Here is a 21,983-nt window from a genome sequence, read left to right as displayed (position 1 = left end):
GTGGGAGTCAGTTCTGCATGTGACGGAAGGGGGGCAGTGGGAGGCGCAAACTGGTCCAACTGGTGTAAAATCGAAAGTAACGTGCAGAAGGAAATACACGAACTACAAGGTAACGACCGAACCGCCTCAACTTTCAGATCCACTCTTCACACTTCATACTGTTTCTCATTGTTTCGTCTTTATCTCGTTTTGCAGCGTCGTCATGTCGAAGGCATCGAACCTGAGGATCAGACCCGAGGCTGCAGGGAAGGTGAGGGGGAGCCGCTCGGCCCATTCAGGACGGACACACACACACAGACACACACAGACACACACACACACAAGTCAAGGTGCTAAAGGATAGAATGAACTTTACCGTGGAGACGATCAGTTTGTGAAACGTGAAGCGTTTTGAGAAACGTCGGTAAACGATCGGTAAAGTTCCCCCTGAGAGGAAAGCGAAAGTAAATCCAGTGAATTTCAGGTTTTAGTGTAACGTGACTCAGCAGTGAGGATAGTTTCTGTCTCGTGTTCCCTGCAGGTGGAGAAGGTCCAGCAGCACCTGCACCGTGAGGTCTGTGCAGCTTCCTCTTCTTAAGTTCATGTATTCAAAAGGAAATCTCTTTGTTCCTGAGCTTTGTGAATAACGTGATTGTTTTCCAGGCAGAGAATCTCTTCTCCACTGTCATCCCAAAGAAGATAACTCAGCTGGATGCTCTGCTCCAGGTCAGAAACTTCAGTTTCCATCATATCACACTTTGTATGGACCCTCAGGATGTAGGATCTCTCTAAATCAGGGGCCAGTCATATGCCCGGCATCATTCGTGCACAGTTCCTGATTCTGTAAGATGCCCATTGAAGTAATTCCTGTTTTCTAGAGCTTTGGATAAAGACACGTCTTTGAAATGAGTTTCTTATTCAAGCTCATTGTGTTCTTCAAAAGAAGCTGAGGACATAAAAGTTGTTTTCAGACATGAACTCTGGAGATCCGTAGAACCGGGTCGGGACTTTCTCCAGAGTTTGTCTTTCACAGCAGGAGATTCTCCGCTCAGCTATAATGAAATAAAGTTGAAAAATAGAAGTTAACACCTGTGGTTCCTGTTCTTCTGTCCCCGTTTACAGGACGGTGCCTTGAACGTGGACGCGTCCTCACTCCTGGCTCCGCTGGACATCCCCATACCTGACCCCCCCTCAGCAGAGGAGGTGAGTGCAGAGCAGCTCCACACAGTCGTCTTTCAAAGCAACCACCTGAACAGAGAGAATTCACTTCACCCACTTATTTCAGATTAAATTTAAATCAACCATTCGACATAGAAACTGTGAAGTCAGCTAGTCTGGTTTCTGTCATTTATGGGAAGTGGGAACATGTCGTCCATCTTTATTTACAGTCTATGGTATAACTTATTGAGGCAATGCCAACGTTATGTTGTAATAACACCATTTCATGTGATTGGTTCATCGACACAAACTACTCTGTGAATGCAACTAATAACAAGTTATATAACATGTTGTTATATTCACCTTTAATCGGTTTTGCAAAAGCAAACATGACAAACTATGTGAAACTGGTTGTGCAGGAAATGGAGACCGACAAGGATGAAGACGGCGAGAAGAAGAAGAAAGGTACGGAGTTTTATTTATTTTTATAAGGTGTTATTGTCGAGGCTGAGATTTAACAAACTCGTGACTTTTCATCTCCAGCTCCAAAATGTGGCTTCATCAAGGGGAACGAGAAGATCATGTTGGCTTTGGACAAAGTGAAACCTGAGATCGTTGCCTTCAGGGGGATCATCACCACGGTGAGTGCAGAGATGAACGCTGAGCCCAGGATCTGCTTTAAAACACTGAATAATATCCGAAGAGTAAATATGAAAATGTTTAAATTCTCATTTATCGAAGTTAAACTCACTCGTGTTGTTTCCCTTCAGGTTTCCTGCTGGATTCAACATCTCATCCCCAAAATAGAGGATGGAAATGACTTTGGAGTCGTCATTCAGGTGCATGTTCTTTTCAAAAGTATTGATTAAAACGATGGTATTTAAAAATGTTTAATCTTGATCATCTGCTAATATCATATATGATAGTTTTGTGTAACTCTGGTTTCTTTACCCTGTGATGTAGTTAATATCTAAATCACACTCCAGCATTTTTTTTTAGTCTAATTAATTTGAAAAAAAACCAAGTGTAAGTTGAAATTATTTATTGCGATATAACGTCATTATCGCTAATTGCTTTTCACGTGATAATCTGGTTGTCTGATATCGTAACATTTTAGTTTAAGTGTTTCATTTCTGCTAATTTCTCCACCACAGGAGAAAATCTTGGAGAGAATCGCTGCTGTGAAAACCAAAGTTGACGGTTTTCAAACAAACATCAACAAGTGGGTTGGATGTAGATATTTGTTTTAAGTGTAATGATGTAAAAAAAAAAGATATGATCACAAATGTATGGACACTTTTCCTAGTTTAAACTTTTAAAAACACGTTTTGTTTTTCTTGTTTTGAAATGTAGGTACTTCTCAGAAAGGGGAGACGCTGTCGCCAAAGCTGCTAAAGAAACTCATGTGGTGAGTTTAAAATGTTCTGGGCTTCAAGTCATTCATAGTTTTTAATATCAATATTTAAAGAGGCAGAAATTAAGTATCACATTCCCAAAAAGTTCTGAACTCTCCGGCTGAGCGAATCCATGATCAAATGGATCTTGATGTGTATAACTGACACACTCTCTCTCTCTCTCCAGATGGACTATCGCTCGCTCGTCCACGAGAAAGACGACAGCATCTACGCCGAAATCAAAGTGATTGTTCTCGACCTCCGCGGCTTCTACGTGAGTCCGTCCTTCCTCCTCTGAAACGTAAACCGCCACATCACGCTGCACCAACACGTTCAAATGTTTTTTATTCCTCCCGCTTTACTTAAGGTCGAGATTTTTGACATCGTCAACAAGAATCTGGACAAGGTGACCAATCCGAAAGGAGAGGAGAAGCCGTCCATGTACTGAAGCTGGAGGTGATGAAGAGGAGGGACACATTCTTCACAGCTGGATCTTCAACCTCACTCGACTCTCGGCTCAGAGAGTTCCACTCGGTTCAATAAACATGAGTTTTAACATTTTCACTGAATTCAACTTGTCCAAATGCAAAACTGCAATAAAAAATGAAGAAAGAATGAGAGTCACTGATTTATTTGTAACAAAACTTTTTAATAAATGTGATTCATTGTTAACGTCTCATTTATCGTTTTTTTCATTTTTTATTAACAAAATCAATGAGGAATCTCGCCACAAAAATATTTTCCTCCTTAAAAGATCAAGAGGAAAGACCAACAACAATAATAATGATTTAAACTAAGAAACACAACGTAGACGAAGCAAAACACAAGTGTCCCTGGGATTCAAACTTCAGGACCTTCTCCTCCAGGTATGAGCTGTAAAACAAAACAAATTTATATATTATAGGAAATTAATTTAACTGTGAAGGTCTAAAACTTAATTCCTCTAAAATCTGTACAAGCACAGCTAAAAGGTGACGTGAGTCCATAAACCATAAGAAATGATAAAAGTACTGAAAGTGCTCGTTTATAAATTATAAATCAGACATGTTTTTTCATCAGATTTTGACGATTGAACATAAAACATTTATCCAATATTTAAAATATAGAACACAGAATATATTCTCTTAACTCTCTTTAGTTATTTGTATTTATTTTAAGAGCTCGTCTGTTTTCAGATGGTTTAAGTGAAGCTAAACATCTTCGTACCATTGTGATGTTGTTGCCGTTCAGGAGGATCTGGTCCAGTTTGGTTATCCTCCGTCCCTCTGGTGTGATTTCACTGAAACAGATATTCACGATGAGTTAACTCAACAGCAGCTGATTCAGAAGTGACTGAGCTTCACTCAACGAAAACTAAACATGTACTTACAACTCTGTCACATCCTCCAAGACCATATCTGAGAAAACGAGTTCAGGACAAACTCTGGAGCAGAATTCAACCAAACAGTAAAAACCACCCACGTTAATAAATACTAGAGGAAGAGCGTTGTATATTTTTAAGAGGCTGTAACCATGACGACTGAAAGGATACTGACAAAATCATCGAAACCCAGAAGGGTGCCGACGATTTCTTTGTCCGTTTTCATGACGATGTGAATCCGGGAGCCGATGCATTTGTCCACGAGCTCTGAAAGACACGTTCATAATTTGTTAAATTGATTTTCTTTCTCGTTTTCCTTGAAAACTTTGTATCACTTTAACTAGAGAACGACAATTCTGTAGTTGAAATAAAAACGCACCTACTCACCTCAACATTTTAACATGTTAAAAGATATATAAATACGACAAAGCTTTATATTGTTTAAATATTTTCTGATTGAACCTGGGTGATTTTTTTTACCCCAACGTGTTCGTCTCGTTTGTTTTAAACGTTATATTACATGTACTGCTGTATACGGTCTCTGAGCAGTTTATTAGGAACACCTGTACAAGTGGCAGCACAGCTTTAAGTTAGTGGAGATAAAGGTCAGGAGCTTCAGGTCAAACATCCCAAAGAGGAAACTTTCACTGTTTGAATGTCTGAGAACTTCAGTGACCTCCTCGGTCACATGACCTGGATCCAGGGTCAAACTTCCAGAAGTGGTTCAACCAGGAAATCAGCATCATGGACGTAAAGAGGAGAAATGTGCAGGACTGATGGGATGTGAACCAAGAGCAGAAGCTCACAGGGTTTGTTTCCCACAGAGAAGAGACGTTGAACTGTCCAGTCACAGAAAGGTGTTCCTAATAAAGTGCTCATGGACTTTAATCTCAACTTGATCAGCCTGTTGTTGGAACATTTCCTTCATTCTGAAGCAGAGTTAACACGAGAGTTTAGCTAGCTGCTAGCATAATGCTAACACGAGCGAGCGAGACAACGCGGACACGTTCAAACTTCTCACGCGCAGATTTAACGGAAACAAACACACGCGGATTTAACACCAACGTGTCTGCGTGTGAGTGAAATTAATAAAAACAGGTAAAGTACAAACCGAGCGGGAGCAGCTGGGACGGGTTCGTTGTTGGAGTCGCCGCCATGTTTGATCCACGTGCAGACACAACCAATCGATAGAAGAATCGTCGGCTAAGACCAAAGCAATCAAACCCGAACTAATCGATAATCAATGTTTATATAGACGCGGAATAAACACAGATCGATGTTTGTTTGTTTATTTGTTATCGATCTGTTCGTTTATTTGTTATCGATCTGTGATCTGGAACCAATCAAATGTCAAGTCTTCTCCTTTCATCTAGTTCCACGTGATGGCGCTGTCAATACATGACGTCATTCTTTCACCAAACAGAGATAATAATACTGAGGTCAAGATGGTTCCTCACGTTTCTACTTTGTGCCTCTACTACTGTTCTACTTCAAACACTAGGGTTGTTTATTTTATAAATAATGTCTCACGTGAATTGCAGCTATAAAATAATATGACATAATAAGTATTGTGTGTGTAAGTGTACACGAGTCAGTAGAAACAATATTCCTTGTTGCACAAACATCAGCAGATGAAGATGATTCTTATGGACCAAATATGAAGTAAGTATAAATGCAGAAATCAAAAGTTAAACACATAAATAAATGAAAACCTAAACACTATTCAGTGATGAATAGCCATTTCTGTATACTTTTATAATTTTCACCCCTTTCTTTACTGTATTTATGCATTTTGTAATCAAATTGTATTTCTTTTTTATTTCCTTTTCCTGTAAATGTAATTTTAACATATTCTCATGTTACTTAAGATCTGTTATTTTATATGAATTACATTTTCAGACGTTTATATTTGTATTAATATTTGTATCTATCTTGTATGTAAAGCACTCATGTATGAAAGGTGTTATAAAAATAAAGATTATTACAGTGTTTATACGATATGTATAAATATGTATTTATACTTATATATGTATATTTTAAGATTTTATTTATTTTTAAGGCTCATTCTAGACTTGCACCTAAGGACATTTTGGATCTTTTGACACCTGGTTGAAACTTGATGTTTCTTTTGAAGGCTCCAAAGCTTCAAAGGTTCATAGGCTTTATTGTCATATGCAGAAATAAACAAGTTATCAATGCAATGAATGGTGTTTTTAACTGTTTCCTATTGTTTGATATTAATTTCTCCTTTTTAACTTGTAAAGTTAAGCTTTGAAAGGTTCTTCATGAATTAAGTTAATTATTAGATTTTTTTAGTATAATTATTAAATTATTCTTATAAATATATAATTTGTGAGGCAGAAGCGGAAGTGTGCAGCAGGGAGTGCTCCCGCTCCGGCCGCCCCGCCCCGGGACGCAGAGCGGAAGTGGACGCTCTGCGCTGCGGACACTGTGCAGCGGAGCTCCGGGTTGTTTTCACTGATCCGGGAGCGGAGACCGTCTCGTTCACCGTCAACGCGTCGAGGGGGGGGAGGCGGACATGGAGCCTCCGGCCGCGGAAGACGTCAAGGTGCCGGTGCTGCACATCGTGGTGGTGGGATTCCACCACAAGAGAGGCTGTCAGGTGGGTGAAGCGGCCGCGAGCTAACGGAGCTAACGAAGCTAACTCACAACAAACAGCGTCAGTGACAGAACCCGCCGCGTCCGGACTCTCTGATCCGAGACCGGTACCGCGAGGGGACGGAACCCCGCGGGGGACATCAGCTGCTCGTCCCCGGTTATATAACCTCCGTCCTCCTCGCGTTGATCACGTCAGGCTGCAGCGCGCGTCTCCTCCCGGATATTAAACTGTTTGATTTACTACAACAACACCGGAGCCATGCGTCATGCGGTGGGTCAATGGGATCAATGGTGACGGACGTGAAGCATAAACATATAGTTTATGTTAATTCCAGCTTCGTGAATCCATCAGTCGTTGTATCAGCTTTATTTCAAAGTTAATTTCTCCAAATTCAATATTTTAAAGGAGTTGCATCACATCTTAAAAAGTGTTATTTCAGTCCCTTGATTTTTTAAATTCAATCATTTATCTTGGCGAGCTTCTTGACATGACAATGTTTAGTGAAGCATTTTTATTGTAAATAATAATGGATGACACTTTAAAAGTGAAGCCAAAACATGTGGATGGCCCCCTTGTGGCTGACTGCAGTATAAACAAACTTCCCATGTCGGCAGGTGGGATGCGACCAAACTAAAACAATTCCAAGTACACATGGAATTTGTCCAAGATGGTTTCTGTCATTTTGTTTTTAATCATTTGAGAAATGGGCTTTAAACGTCATGAGACCAACCTCATCGGTTAAAAGATGGCTGCATCCATGTTAGAGATGTTTTGGCTTCATGTTTGCACAACGGGAGGAAGTGGAGATGTTGCTCCCATCTTCATTAACACTGGTTGTCATGTGTGAATTCATGTCGCCGTCAAATGAAACTCAAATCGATCTTTTGGTTACTCACGAAGAACCTTACCTCATTTTTTAAAGGTCAGCGTCTTTAACTGGTTCCAAGGACAGGAATTAAAACATGATGGTATTTGTAGTTCACTGATTTATTAACAAAGTCTGACTAGAGGGTGAAACAGTCCCAGGTAACAACCCTCATGACAATCTGACTCCAAACAATCAAACTCATCCAGAAATCGGTTAAAAATACATAAAAATCCAGATTGCAGACATGAGCTGAACACGAGGAATCAGACCTCAACGCAAACGACGACTCACCTGAAGTTTGTGGAAACTCGAATGAGTGAAACTCAGGGATTTAAATTCTCTGCAGCTGATTGACAAATAAGAAACAGGTGGAAAACTGGACAGGAAACACAAAGAGCCCGAGAAGAAAGTTACTCAACTGGCTTCAACTACAGGTTTGTTTAGTGAGTCCAAGACAATAAAGATGTTATCTACTTAAAATATTGATTAATCTGTAAATTCATTTCCTGATTGTTCGTTCTGTCGGAAAATATCCGAAAGCCGTAAAAATCCTATAAATGGATTTTAATCTTTGAAGCTATTTTTATCATATGATTAATAAAAAAATCATTTGTATCCGTTTATGACGAAGAAAAGCAGCAGATCTGCACGTTCGAGAAGCTGCAAACCAGGGAACAGTTTTTAAAAATTGAGTAAAATGATTAATCAATTATCAGGAAAGAGTTTTGGTTTCTTCTTGAACCACATTTTACAGAAACTCTCCCTCACAAAGCTCACGTGCTGGTTTTGGTGTCTACAAACCTGTTTTGCAGCCGTTAACGTTTAAGTGGCGTCAGTCACCGACGTGTGTGACCTCCGGCCTCCTCCTCCTTCAACACCGGCTTCATTAGTGAGAGTGCACGTGAGCCTTTCAGCGCAAGTGGCTCTAATTCATCCTCTCATCATCACCTCATCTTCAAAATGAATCGGACGTGCAGCAGTAAAACCGAACCCTGTGCCCCCTCCTCTTCGTCGCTGCTCTCCATCTGTCTCCGCTGCTAAAACACGACGAGACGCTTTAACTAGACCGAAGCGGCGTCGAACAGACAGTGAGCGCTCGCTCTGTGTATCAGGTGAGGAGCCTGCTGTGTCTGTTAGTTATCTGATCGGGGTCGGCCACCTCCTGCTGGGTATCAGATGATTGGGTTTCTGTCTCCCTCCGTCTCGTCGACCCGTCGTCCATCTGTTTCTCCGTCGGACTCCCAGGTGTCTCTTGCCGTAAGCAGCTCTTCTGCGGACTGAGGAGCGGCCGCTCGCCCTCAGGCCGCTGCAGGGGTTGATCCTCAGGGTGTGAATCATTGTCTGTGGGTGTGTGGGACGTTCAGGACCGGCAGGTTTCAGGTTTATCTAGACGGACTCGGCTCTTAAACGCCAGGAAAAGATCTAGAAGGTTTCAGCTGCTGACGTGCAGACGTTTCTTCTACCTTTACCTTCAAGTCGAAGGCTGGATGTTCTCTGTGATTGCATCAGGGCTGCAGCGTATTCTCAGTATCGATTAATCTGCTTCTTCTCGTCTGTAAAATGTCAGACAACAGTCGCAGCGATGTCTTTAGGTCGCTTGTCTTGTCCAACAATCCAGAACCTGAATATATCAACTAGGATTTTAAAACTGAGCCTGAAACCACGATATAAAAACATTCAAATACATGGAAACAAAAAATACAAGGAAGTGTACAAGAGTTTATTCTATAGACTATGTATAAACCAGAAGTCCCCCCCCCTCCAAATATACATAGATGAGAGAAATGTGACGTTTGAGAAGTGACATCACAGTAACTCTAACCACACGTTCTCTCCTCGACCCGCAGGTGGAATTCTCGTACCCTCCGCTGCTGCCGGACGAGGGTCACGACAGCAACCTGACGCCCGAGGAGTGGAGATACCTGCCGTTCCTCGCGCTGCCTGACGGGGCGCACAACTACCAGGAAGGTACGTGTCCTCAATAAAGCAAAAACCCCAAATCATTATTTCAATATTTTGCATGCATCTATTTATTAGGAAAACCTGGAATAGAGGATAAGGTCTTTAATTTTTAATGTGTGTTTAAGTATCTTTGATTCTGTCACAGTATCAGAAACAGTATCCGGGCGGTAAAGCGAGAACCGGACTGAGCGTCGGTGACACTGATCCGACTCCGTCTTCTTGTCCCGTGTGTCGTGGCTGTGGTCACGTGACACGTGGCGCTCCTGTGCCTCGCCACCGTCGGTCATACTGTCGCAGCACAACAACAGGAACTTAAACTCAAAGTTCAGCTCTGGATTTAAAACTACAGCCATCAGCTAAAAACTGTTACTGTGCTGGTGACATATTTTACTGCAGGTGAACGAGGAGCTCAGTGTGTCACAGAAAAACAAAATCTTAATTCAGACGTTTTTCTTTTCTCTTTCTGCACAAATGCATCCCGACTAAAACAACCTCAGGCAAGTGTGTCAGTTACAACCTGTTCTGCACATTTAATTTAGAGCTGTGACAGTTAATCAATATTTATTCTCGCAGTCGATTGACAGAAAATAAATCTTGGAGTTGAATAATGATTTTTTTTTTTAGAAAGCAGAACATGAGCTTCTAAAGGATCAAGACTCTGTTGCTTTCTTTTCTGTAGATTAAATAAATTGAGGGTTTTATATTTTGTGTTTGGACACAATGAGACATTTGCAGACGTAGCTCAGCAGCAGCAGCGAGTCGGGGGCTGTTTGCTGGCTCGTCGCAGGAGGTTTGCTCGATGCACTGCAGCTGTGGCCTCCGTCCAGATGCCCCGCTGCTGCTGCTGCACCCCTCCATCCCCCTGCCTCCGCCTCCCCTGTCGACTCGGGTTAATCTGCAGCGTCTCTCCATCCTCTCCATCCACATGTCTTCATCCCGTCCTCAGGCTCAGCACTCTGTGACTTCACTGCTGTATTAGCAAAACAGACCACACTTGGATTCCTGGGCTGAAACATCCATGAAGAGCTGTGACAGCATCGCTTACATTCAGTTTCAAATCAATTCCCAACACTTCCACATTCAGATTCCGTCTCATGACAGCACGGAAGTGAACTGGAGATAAATCATTCATCACAGTGTTTAGAAAAAGCTGTATCTCTGGATCCTGCAGGACTGAAGACACAATCTGAAGCTTGTAGAGGGTTTCTATAGATTCCTGAGCACATGATCGTCTCTGACTGTGATATTAAGAGGAAACAAGCAGCAGTTTGTAAAGTTTGGCTTCGTGTTGCAGGTTCATCCAGTTTGGCTGCGGTTATGAAACCAGGTCACGCTGTAAAATGATCACTTCAGTGTCTCAGATGAGCCTGAAGGTTTCACTGCAGCAGTGAACGCAGCTGCACTCACACACATGATGAAGTTTAAAGTAACTGACGGTTAAACTGTGTTTTCTTCATTGTGCTCATTTTCCCTCTCAGGTCACACCATGTTGTAAAATCCAGGAGATTAAATATTATATGACACCGTTTATCCCGATGTTTTACAGACACTGTGTATTTCCACCTGCCGCCGCTCACTGGAGACATGAAGTGTGTGTACGGAGTTTCCTGTTATCGTCAAATAGAAGCAAAGGTCAGTCCGTGGAAATTCTCTCTTTATTCTCCTGGAGCCACGAAGCTGTGGCTTTTGTTCTGTGGCTAAAAGTATGCAGGAAACAGATTCTGTACCTTTCAAAATAAAAGAGTATAACTTGTTTGCTTAGATTAATACTGAGCTGTGGTAATGTTGATCGGTCCAGAGGAAATAAAATAAAAACATTCCAGAGGTTTTCATGAGGTCGGCTGCAGAGTGATTGGTCATCGTCACATTTGGCTTCTGGTTTTTTATATGTACACATAATGTTTATTGTCATATACACATTTAAAAAAGATGTTTTAATATCCCACCAGGCCCTGAAGGTGCGGCAGGCTGACGTCACCAGGGAGACGGTTCAGAAGAGCGTCTGCGTCCTCAGTCGAGTGGTGAGTCACGTCTCTCGTGGCGTCACACAAGAAGCCCTGTTTTCAGTCTTAGGGGTTTTTTTACGAGCTGGAAATAATGAGATAACTGGGCTGTGAAATATTGTCGTGACCTCTGAGCTACGATTGTGCTCATGTGGGAAAGAGAGGAGAAGGAGAATGAGCCGGAGCAGAGAGATTTTTTATTTCCTTCTCCTCTAATGTCCAGAAATGAACTCAGCGAGGATTTAAACTCCTAAGATGACGTTATCAAACTCGAATGACAAAAAACATGTATTTGAAGTTTGATATTTTATGGTTTGACGATACATTTTTATTTATATAACCATAAATATAAAGGGGCTGCAAGGAAAATTCCAGAAAATGTCCGGAGCAACTGACTCAGACTTTTGTTTTCTCACATCCAGAAAAGTTAAGTTTTAGTGAACCTGCATGTTCTGCTGCTGACAGAACCTGTTCTTGTTTCCAGCCGCTCTACGGCCTCCTCCAAGCGAAGCTGCAGCTCATCACTCACGCCTACTTCGAGGAGAAAGACTTTTCACAGATCTCCATTCTGCAGGTGAGAAGTCGTTCTGTCTGTGAATGTTCTTCTTCTCCTGTTATCGTCCTCCGCTCACGTCCTCTCTCCTGCAGGAGCTCTACGACCACATGAACGGCTCCTTGAGGGGTTCGACTCTGGAGGGCTCGCAGGTTTATTTAGGTCGGTACAACTTAGTTTTTAATAAAACCACATAAATATGTCCATCTGTTGTTTTGTTCTGCAGTCTCAGATTCTTCTGAACAGAGCACATTGTTGTTGTTGTGTCTTCAGCTCTTTAACGCTGTGATTTAACTGCACAAAAATGTTCATGGATTTTTCTCTCAGGGAAAATTCCACATTAGTTGAAGCTCTGTTTGTTTCTCTCCTCAGGGTTATCGCCCAGAGATCTGATCCTGCACTTTCAACACAAGGTAGAAGAAAATACATTTCCTGATCCTATTTGGCTGTAAACAGAGATTATATTTCATATTTCTATAACACCAGTAAACATCTTTCTTTCACGTCTTAGGTTCTGATCATCTTCAAACTCATTCTGCTGGAGAAGAAGGTACGAACAAACACGTTTTGTCCACTTTTAGATTCATTCAGTACGTTTTTGAAACATGACTTGATTTTTTAAATTTGTGGTGAATGTTTCCAGGTTCTGTTCTACGTGTCTCCGGTCAACACACTCGTTGGAGCTCTCATGACGGTTTTATCGCTGTTTCCAGGTCAGTAAAGAACAAACTAAAAGAAAAGCTTAACTCTTCTGATGGTTTTATTTATTCCACCTGTAAAGATAATATAAAACCACAGGATAGAAATATCATGTCATCTTTAGGCAGGACACAAAACAGACCTTAAAATGATCTCAATGTATGGAGTGAGAATCCATCTGAATCATTTCCAGATTTTAATCATAAAGTGTTAAGTTAGTCCTAAAGGTCAAGAAGAATCCTGAAGTTTAAAGTTTGTAGAAACTTTGCACGAAGAGAAGTTTTCTAATAGAAACGAGGACATCTCATTATCATGTCCATGTGTCTGCAGGTATGATCGAACACGGCCTGGTGGACTCGTCTCACTACAAACCCAGGAGCAGCGTGTCGGAGGAGCTGAGCCTGGTGGAGAGCTTCTCCGGAGCCGAGGAGTTCGTCTCTGTGTCGGTCACCGACCTCGCCAGCACGGCCCTGGAGCTGGTGGGGGAGGACACCGGCCAGCGAGCCCCCGAGTCTCTGTCGTCCGGGAACAGCACCGAGGGGGACAACCACCTCCTCAAACCCCCTTCACACACCTCGCCTGAGTCCTCGGAGAGCGACTGGGAGACCCTGGACCCAAGCGTGTTAGAGGAGGCTGGCGCCAAAGAGGCAATTGAGGGGAAAGAGACGGGGTCAGAGCTGCCAGACACATTCGACTCCCAACCGGGGACGCCCATCACTGTGCAGCCGCAGGCGGTCACCGGTCAGGGAGGGGTCACCCAGGGCCTGGTGTCCGGTCTGGAGGAGGATCAGTACGGCCTGCCGCTCGCCGTCTTCACGAAGGTAACGGCAGCGTCTCCGCTCAGCCGCTGACTCACCAAATATGAAATGTGTTTAAGGTCCAAACAGGAAATTAGTCTCATATTTACTCAGACATCGTCTCCTGTCTCTCACCCGGTAATGAATCGACCAGGCAGCCGGGCGGAGATAAGCACCTGACCTTTCATCCTGTTGTTGTTGCCAGGGTTACCTGTGTCTGCCCTACATGGCCCTGCAGCAGCATCACCTCCTGTCAGACGTGACGGTGCGAGGCTTTGTTGCCGGGGCGACCAACATCCTCTTCCGCCAGCAGAGGCACCTGAGTGACGCGATCGTTGACGTGAGTCCTGCTCATCTTCACCGTTTCATTCACGTTCAATGTAACGGTTGAATGTTGTAGCTTCAACGTGAAAGGTTCCTCTCTTCGCAGGTGGAAGAAGCTCGGATCCACATCCAGGACCCTGAGCTCCGGAAGATCCTGAGTTTGACGACGGCCGACCTGCGCTTCGCCGACTACCTCGTCAAACACGTGACGGAGAACCGCGACGACGTCTTCTTGGACGGGACCGGCTGGGAGGGCGGAGACGAGTGGATCAGAGCCCAGTTCACGCTCTACCTGCACTCATTACTGTCGTCTGCGATACAGCAAGGTCGGCCCCTGTCACTCATTCACTCATTCAATATGTTTTACCCGTCGTTTATTACTTCACTCTTGTTTCTATTGATCGGTTATTTCTCCATTAGTCGTTAGCGCTTCACAAAACGTGCAAACATCAGTGGGACTCTTAGAGTTTACACATTTTCTGGAGTCGTTTCCTCTTTAGATTTATCACTTTATTTCCCCCCTGGAATAATTGAAAAGCTAGAAAAGGTTTTAATTTAGTTTTTCTAAATGTGCTTCCTCCTCATTTTCTCCTCCTCGTTCGGTTGAATTGATTCTACGTTATTAGAGTCGTTACGATGGCAGCTGAAATCGCTGCGTCGGGCTCGCACGGCGATAACCATAATTATCGCCGTGATAACCATAATTACCCTACTGAGAAAGTGACAGTAAATCCAGTCACGCTGCTGTTTGTGTTCACCGACTCGTCTGCTTCTCGTTTGTGTCCTCGTGTCGTCGCTGCTCAGACAACGAGCGGCTGCTGGCGGATTACGGCGCTCCCTTCGTCGCAGCGTGGAAGATCACCCACAACTACCGGGTGTGGCACAGCAACAAGCACCCGGCCATGACCGCCATCACCCCCGGGTACGTGGGCGGGAAAAGATTGAGAAACTTTATAACATAAACAATATATTACATCTTTTCTTCTTTTAACAAAAGAAATTGAAACTGTAAAGGTTTATATTGACTATTTAAAAAAACAAGCAGCTATAGAAGGTTTAAATATGTCACGTTAGTTTATGATTATGAATCTGAGCAGATGTTCAACACCAGTTTTGGTGTTTTTCAGTTTTAGATACTTGATTATGATTATAAAAATGTATTTAATCTTTAAAAGTACGTTATGTCAAAATGTAATCACCTACAATATTATTTTCTGCGTTGACGATTAAGATCTTCTTCCAGGTGATTTTTTTATGAAACCACAGAGTTTAAAAAACACATGAAAGTCTGTATTACCTAAAGATATTATTTCCATATTGTATAAGTTTGTTTTTCTCCTCTGTCGTAGTCACCCGTTCCAGGGTCAGTACAGTGTCACGGACATGAAGCTGCGCCTCTCACAGTGAGTACTTCATCTTTCTGCGTTAATTACAACGACTCTTCATCTTTGTTGTTCGAAACACGACAACTTCATTGTTCCCTGACGTGTAATCTGCACAAAACGTCAACAACAACACGTGAAACATGAATAACACACGAGACAAGTGGCTGAAGAGCAGCAGCAGAACCGTCCAAGCAGGAATGTCGCCTCCTGTTGGTGACAAGGTGTAACGACAGTATACGTGAGCTCCATACTTCAGGCTCACTATCAAAATGTCCTGCTGCCTTGAAAATAACAAATATACAAACTTTGAGTAAGGATAATACATTTAAATGTATTTATTCAGGTGCACATTTAAACACATTTTACTCACAGATGCAGGGTCGCAGGTTTAAACCGGTTTAATCTAGAAGGGGACTCGTACCTCCACCAAGGCCTTTCTGCCAGATTCCTATTTGGATCTATGATCTATAAATATCAGTCTTCTAAATGTGGCTGATTTGATTTGTTGAGATCCTTAAATTTGATTTAAGAGCAATAATTGAACAAGTTATGTTGTGACAGTAACTGGGCTCCATCTTTAATTAACAATTAGGATCGGGAAAGGCTGAAATTTGGAGTACATCTCGTCATGGTCCAATAATCCTCTCTGCTCTACATCACAGGGAAATTACATCCTTGTCTTCGATGGTGTTTTATGGAAATCTGCAAAACTGAAAATAAGAAAAGAAAAATTTAAAAGGATGTGAATTAAATGGATTAAGTTCATCAGACGGCTGCAAACTGGCTGTTACAGGCAGCGTCTCACTTCCTGCTGTGTTTGTGGTCGGATATAGCAGCGCAGTGGTCAGCGTGGTGGGGGGGGCAGTGAGGCTCTTATATCAACCAGTCATTAATTATGGGCGAGTTTCATTCTCAAAAACAGAGCTGGAGACGTCTGCAGCCTCGGCTCCGCTTTCATTCCAGGAAGTGTGGATGAAAGTCGACTCCGTCCACAGCTGGAGCGCCGCTTCTAGGGTTACGTGTCGGATAAATACCCCCCCCACCCCACACACACACACACACACACACACACACACACACACACACACTTACAGAGAGAGAATCAAGTGTGTCTCCGTCCCTAACTTAGCTTCATGGTGAGAACACGGCCAGATCTGCTTGGCCGGGATCCTCCGAGCTCTCACTTTACCTTCGGGTGTTCGGTCACACGTCCGCCGTGAACTTTGCCGTAATTCCTCCGTGCACAAACGGTGCAGGAGCGCTTGGTTCAGCTGAGCGGCACGGAAATTAAAACTGGAATAAATATGCAAGTGAAACGATTAAAGTTTATGACACATCCATTAGTTTTTTTTACTTTGTAGTTGTGTGTGTCTGAAGCCTCTTTACACTTTGGGCCCCTGGTCGGCTCGGTCAGTAATCCATGTATCCAGATGAGCGGCCTCACGTCCAGTCGATAGGAAAAGATAACTTCTTATATAACGACAAAGAACTTCTATTCTTTCTTCTTGTTTTTGTTTTTCGTCCGTCAGCCGTCATTTCAGAGCAGTTTCCTGAGCCCAGAGCAGCTCGACCTCTCTCTCTCTCTCTCTCTCTCTCTCTGTCTCTCTCTCTCTCTCTCTCTCTCTTCTCTCTCTCTCTCTCTCTCTCTCTCTCTCTCTCTTCTCCCTCTCTCTCTCTGTCTCTCTGTCTCTCTCTCTCTCTCTCTCTCTCTCTGTCTCTCTCTGTCTCTCTCTCTCTCTCTCTCTCTGTCTCTCGTCTCTCTCTCTCTCCTCTGTCTCTCTCTCTCTCTCTCTCTCTCTGTCTCTCTCTCTCTTCTCTCTCTCTCTCTCTCTCTCTCTCTCTCTCTCTCTCTCTCTCTCTCTCTCTCTCTCTCTCTCTCTCTCTCTCTCTCTCTCTCTCTCTCTCTCTCTCTCTTCCCCCCCCCTCCCTGCATCAGTAAACACGGAGCTGTTTTGCAACCTGAGAGTGGACACCAGGGGGAACCTGGGGTTAGTGGGACAGACGCTGCTCTGATGTTTTGTCCGGATGCTTCTTGAGAAGGTGAAAGAGTAAAACACGAGGATGAAAACTCTGCTGCTGCCGCTCTATTTATATTCACTGTCAACCAGAAAGAGGAAACTACGCTCGGCCTCCTTGTGAATGTGCCGTGTCGCTCGTACGTTATTGAAGCTCCAGAGGCTTTTCGTGTTTCCTCGTCATCGGCGTCGGACAAAGAGCAGCCGGCGGCAGAGATGTTCTCAGAAAACATGTGTCATGTGACGAGCCGCGCGGCCGCAGGCGGACACGCGCCGTTAGAGGATCTTTCTATATTGTCAGCGCGGCACGCTGCATATGGAGCTGTTTATTTGGGTCAGGCACAGAGATGGAGAGTCCGTGTGGCTCCTCCCTGAGCGAACACAGCGTCCGGCTCAGCAGAAAAACTGGTTTCTGTGGACGAGCCGTTGTTGGAAAAACAGAGTGAAGCCGGACGCCGTTAGAAAGAGTTTAAATATGATCATTTCACCCGTTTTCTCTCAAAAGCTTCAAAGTTTTCACGTGTAACACCAAACATTTCATGTATCATATTTGATCATATTTAACTCTTGAGATCTTAAGTGGAAATTAAAGTTAAAGACCCAAATTGAATTCTTTGTCAATAAAAACAAAGAAATGATGTAAAATACAGGAAAATACAAAATAAAATGATGTAAACAGTAAAACAAACAGACATTAAACTGAGCATTGTAACCAGAAGCTAAACATATAACATAAATTTACTAAAAGTTCAGGACGCTTTGAAGAATATGTGATTAAAAAAGAAGGAAAAATTAACGTCTCCAAATATGACAGCTCATCAACAAAACCTAAACCAAAAAATACTCTACACACTAATCGCCCCTCAGCTGCTCTTACTTTGATAATAAAGACAAACAGGAAGTGGGCGCAGCGAGGACCGACTCCCGGTGGCGAGCGGCCGTGGAGCCGGATTATTGATCCTAGACACGAGCGCTTGGCAACCGCAGCTCGTTCGGTCGATCCGCTCACGGTCTGACTCCGAGACGCCGCAGAGGCAGCGAGTGGGGGGGGCCAGCTCAGCGCCACCGGGCCGGTGTCGTGTTGATGCTGCAGTCAGATGTGTCTGTGGAGGAATGACAGCAGCCACACACACACACACACACACACACACACACACACACACACACACACACACACACACACACACACACACACACACACACACACACACACACACACACACACACACACACACACACACACACACACACACACACACACGTCTCACTTTCTCTCTGGTTTAACGTTTCATTGACGGACTTTACATCCTGCAGCTTCTTTTAGATCAACTCTCAATCTTGGCTCCAACTTAAATATGAATTATCTTCTCTCCGTCAGTTTTTTGTTCTGTCAAAGTATAAATCAGGAAGAAGAAGAAGAAGAAGAAGACGGCGTCATCATCGTCTCTGATTCAAACCTCTTCCTGTGTGAATCAGTTTTCTCTCAATCGCTCAGGATCAATATTCACTTTCGACTTTGCTGCTTCTAAAATATTAACAATAAAATAGATAGAAATGGTAAAATAATCGAATCAAAAAGGTGTAGTTTTCAGGCAGCTGTGGGAACCACCACCACCCGGCAGCTAAACCAGTTGATCGTGGAGTTTCTGTTGGTGAATCCTCTGAACGCGCAGAGCGACTCCTCTCTGGTCACCGGAGGTAACAGGTGACGACGGGCAGCGTTTATTTTCAGACGCAATAATTGGCTCATTAGAGGGTGCGAGGGCTCCGAGTGCTGGAGTGACAGACGTGTGTGCGCTGCAGCTGCCGACTCGAACGCCTCGTGGCCGGTTTTAACAACGCCGCCGTTTGGCCCAGATGATGCAGGAGGGAGATTCCTGCTGAATGTCAGGTCAGCGGGGATCCAGCGGGAAAAGGTTGCGTGTTGGACTCCCACCAGGCTGCTGTTCGGACGCAGCCGGGTTCAGGGCATCCTGTTTGTTGTGAAACGTCAGGTCCTCGTACAGAACCCCCCCCCCCGACTCTTCAGAGGTCGGCGCGACCTTTAGCCACAGCACTGTTGTGTAGTTTGTTTCCTGGAAGGAGGAAGAATTCCTGAAAAACGCCACACCGCCGACAGAAAGGTGTGTTCCTGGTCAGCTGAGCGTTTCTCTGTTTTCTCTGCAGCTCGGTGCAGAACAGCGAGCGAGGGAAGAAGATCGGGAACGCCATGATGACCACCAGTCGCAGCGTGGTGCAGACGGGCAAGGCCGTGGGTAAGAAAACACACAAATCGATTCCCGACAGACTAAACTACAGCAGAAGATACTGATGCTTCCACAGAGGACGTCTTCTCTCTCGTTGTCTTTACTAACATCTGTCCGATCTCCACCTCCGCTGCAGGTCAGTCAGTGGGCGGAGCGTTGACCAGCGCCAAGTCGGCCATGTCCTCCTGGTTCTCCACGCTGGCCCCCCCCGCAGCTGTCACGCCCCCGGCCCCTCCTGAGGCCGCCACGGAGGTGGAGCCGTGAAGACCCGAACCCTCAGTGACTGTGTCCCCCCGTCGTCCTCTGACCCTCTGGCTCCTGTGACGCCGGAGGGTCAGCGGTCCGAGAGCTGGGTCCATGAAGGATGAGAGCGTGAAACCCGACAGTCGCACCTCTGATGGGATGTTCTGGGCTTTCCCCTGCATATTCACCAGATACGACTCGGGACATGAAGGCATCACTGCCATTACACAAACTGTACAGTCCACACCCACTGTGAGGCAGAGGCCGCCCCCCCGCTTCCGACCAAAAACCAGAGGTTTCAGCCGCTTGCATCACGTCTGACCTCCTGAATCTCAGCGCTGCCGTCGCTGAACCAGTTCCTGACGCTAAAGATGTTGTTGTTGGGTTTGAGGTTTTCGCTCTTTGCTGCGTTTTTTTCAAGAGTTTGTCTCTATTGCTGAAGTATTCACGTACAAAAAAACGAAATGTAAATCTGTGTCACAGGATTTGAGCTGAAGATTTTAACAGTTTAGATTTTACAGTCTGATTTCCCTGTGATAACATTCTGCTTGTTTCTGCAACACGTGTCAGGTATAAGCATGTAAATATACATGGAAACACAATTATTATTATTATTCTTTAAAATGTCCATCAGCGTCTGAGGTGACAGTAAAAATAATAAAATAAATAAGTAACAAAGTCAAACTCTAAAATGATTATACGAGTGAAGTCAGTGATAAGAAAACTCTAATTTTGGTTTATTTTTTCAGTTAAACACTTTTCCCTGATTCTCAAATCTCAACATAACTGGTGATTTATTTGAAATCCTTATAAATATTAAATTCCCAGGTTAGATAAACTGGTTTTGATGACAAGAGACGTTAACTTCTGTGTTGTAGAGATAGAAACACATTGTAAACTTCCTGCCAATTACAGAGATAGGAAAATTAATCACGTTAAAAAATAAAATGAGCCAGTGATAAATAGTAAATTTAAATAAATTAGGTTTTAATTATTTCAAATGATTGTTGCTCATTCCCCAAAAATCCAAACTAAGAAAAATACATTTTGCCTTATTTGTTTATCACTAGATTTTTTATTATTTAACAAACAATATTGTGTATCAATGTACTTTAATGTATGTTTGTCTGACTCGTCTCCAGATTACAGATAATTCTCCGATTTCTCACACCAGGAAACAATGTTTGGCCTTTTTCTTTAAATTAACTTATCATTCGTATAAACACTTCATCTCTATCACTCCTGTTCTCTCACAAACACAAAAAACGTGATATTTTAACGACATGATCTGAACGTTGTTACCGAAACAATCACAATGTTATTTGGTGAATCCTCGTGAACCTGACGCTCCAGTTTGTTCCCCGATGAACGTGATGAATTCTCCCTTGTTAACTATGAAGGAACCCGGCTGTTCACCCAGGCCCTTTTCTACTGTACCCTCACTATATATATATATATATTGGGAGAACTATATTTAGTAAAAACATATTTATTTGTCATGTATGAACGTATCTCATAAATATTCCGTGTTTTGTCACGACAACACTGGAACGCGTCCTGACTGTGGAGCACTGTGTGTATTTGCACAACGCAGCCGTTCATTCTGTTCCTGTGAATCTTGTAGAAAGTGTAACTGCATCTTTTCCCTCCGCGCTGCAGATGCTCGCGTGTCGGGTGAGACGTGGGCCAGCGAGCATGCTCTGTCCGGTGTCACGGCTGCAATCAGTGTCATCCTGCTTCTTTGAGAAATGTTTTAAATGATCGATCGCTTAACTTTCTTTTCTCTCTTCACACTTTGAAAAAAAAAATCTTCTTTGGAATTTGATTCCCCGGTTTAAGTTTGAGAAAATATCAGCTTTTTGTTTTTGTTTTTTTTTTACCCTCTGATGATATATTTTTCTTTTTGTATTTAAAAAAAGATTTGAATGTATTGTGAACTCAGATTCACAGAATATTTTTCTTGACAGATGCTTTTAATGTATTTGGGAAAGAAAGTGATACTATATTATATTGCTGTATTAAAAAAAAAAAAGAATTAAAGAACCGCAGAACTTTTATTCCTCGTGGTGTCTGTGCAAAAAATGTAGGTCAGCCAAACTCGGTGTGTGTTGGTAGAGGGGGTTGTTGTTGTGGCTGCGACACGTGGACGCACAAAAATGCAGCCGCGTGTCGTCACGACAACAATTCAGCAGCGTCACGGGGTCACGGGGTCACGAGGCTTCAGCACGACAGAGACTCAGCCACACGGCGCCGGGAGCGTTTCCATCCAGTCCTACAGGGATTTTAACATTTCTTCAAACGTATCGTTGATCAACTCTTTGTTTCTTACGTCTCACACGCAGCTAAAACTGTTGATAATGAAAACAAAGCACATTTT

General features: G+C 43.4%; 3 protein-coding genes across 3 annotated transcripts; 2 read left to right on the top strand and 1 right to left on the bottom strand.

Moving 5' to 3' along the window:
• Nucleotides 1-14: 14 nt before the first annotated feature.
• Nucleotides 15-3,146, top strand: psme2 (proteasome activator subunit 2). Its single transcript, XM_035142258.2, has 12 exons — nt 15-109; nt 196-250; nt 521-553; nt 643-705; nt 1,102-1,182; nt 1,557-1,602; nt 1,681-1,778; nt 1,908-1,976; nt 2,292-2,359; nt 2,491-2,545; nt 2,719-2,805; nt 2,899-3,146. Exons 2-12 carry the CDS (start codon nt 203-205, stop codon nt 2,977-2,979), a joined length of 729 nt encoding a protein of 242 aa, XP_034998149.1. The 5' UTR covers nt 15-109; nt 196-202; the 3' UTR covers nt 2,980-3,146.
• Nucleotides 3,147-3,159: 13 nt separating this feature from the next.
• On the bottom strand, nt 3,160-5,197 carry lsm5 (LSM5 homolog, U6 small nuclear RNA and mRNA degradation associated). The gene is made up of 5 exons (XM_035142259.2): nt 5,003-5,197; nt 4,063-4,158; nt 3,901-3,928; nt 3,738-3,810; nt 3,160-3,404 (listed from the first exon to the last, which is right to left on the bottom strand). Exons 1-5 carry the CDS (start codon nt 5,046-5,048, stop codon nt 3,372-3,374), a joined length of 276 nt encoding a protein of 91 aa, XP_034998150.1. The 5' UTR covers nt 5,049-5,197; the 3' UTR covers nt 3,160-3,371.
• A 1,100-nt stretch (nt 5,198-6,297) lies between these two features.
• Nucleotides 6,298-21,661, top strand: avl9 (AVL9 homolog (S. cerevisiase)). Its single transcript, XM_035142073.2, has 16 exons — nt 6,298-6,514; nt 9,227-9,347; nt 10,888-10,973; nt 11,291-11,362; nt 11,829-11,918; nt 11,993-12,059; nt 12,270-12,310; nt 12,409-12,447; nt 12,541-12,610; nt 12,927-13,417; nt 13,599-13,733; nt 13,824-14,043; nt 14,522-14,639; nt 15,067-15,120; nt 19,284-19,372; nt 19,500-21,661. Exons 1-16 carry the CDS (start codon nt 6,431-6,433, stop codon nt 19,625-19,627), a joined length of 1,905 nt encoding a protein of 634 aa, XP_034997964.2. The 5' UTR covers nt 6,298-6,430; the 3' UTR covers nt 19,628-21,661.
• The last annotated feature ends 322 nt before the right edge of the window (nt 21,662-21,983 follow it).

The sequence above is a fragment of the Hippoglossus stenolepis genome, chromosome 19, assembly GCF_022539355.2.
Source record: "Hippoglossus stenolepis isolate QCI-W04-F060 chromosome 19, HSTE1.2, whole genome shotgun sequence".
In the NCBI taxonomy this organism is placed as follows: domain Eukaryota; kingdom Metazoa; phylum Chordata; class Actinopteri; order Pleuronectiformes; family Pleuronectidae; genus Hippoglossus; species Hippoglossus stenolepis.
The sequence above is the reverse complement of the archived record's forward strand: the minus strand, read 5'-3'. Positions and strand labels throughout refer to the sequence as shown.

What these genes read in the sequence shown, in the direction of transcription:
- psme2 (XM_035142258.2), top strand. Translation starts at nt 203, where the DNA reads ATGTCGAAGGCATCGAACCTGAGGATCAGACCCGAGGCTGCAGGGAAG. An exon ending in ACTTTGGAGTCGTCATTCAG is followed by an intron (nt 1,977 to 2,291) that starts GTGCATGTTCTT and finishes TCTCCACCACAG; the next exon opens with GAGAAAATCTTGGAGAGAAT. An exon ending in TTTCAAACAAACATCAACAA is followed by an intron (nt 2,360 to 2,490) that starts GTGGGTTGGATG and finishes TTTGAAATGTAG; the next exon opens with GTACTTCTCAGAAAGGGGAG.
- lsm5 (XM_035142259.2), bottom strand. Translation starts at nt 5,048, where the DNA reads ATGGCGGCGACTCCAACAACGAACCCGTCCCAGCTGCTCCCGCTCG. An exon ending in TTGGAGGATGTGACAGAGTT is followed by an intron (nt 3,811 to 3,900) that starts GTAAGTACATGT and finishes TATCTGTTTCAG; the next exon opens with TGAAATCACACCAGAGGGAC. An exon ending in ACGGCAACAACATCACAATG is followed by an intron (nt 3,405 to 3,737) that starts GTACGAAGATGT and finishes TTTGTTTTACAG; the next exon opens with CTCATACCTGGAGGAGAAGG.
- avl9 (XM_035142073.2), top strand. Translation starts at nt 6,431, where the DNA reads ATGGAGCCTCCGGCCGCGGAAGACGTCAAGGTGCCGGTGCTGCACATC. An exon ending in GGCGCACAACTACCAGGAAG is followed by an intron (nt 9,348 to 10,887) that starts GTACGTGTCCTC and finishes GATGTTTTACAG; the next exon opens with ACACTGTGTATTTCCACCTG. An exon ending in CGCTCGCCGTCTTCACGAAG is followed by an intron (nt 13,418 to 13,598) that starts GTAACGGCAGCG and finishes TGTTGTTGCCAG; the next exon opens with GGTTACCTGTGTCTGCCCTA.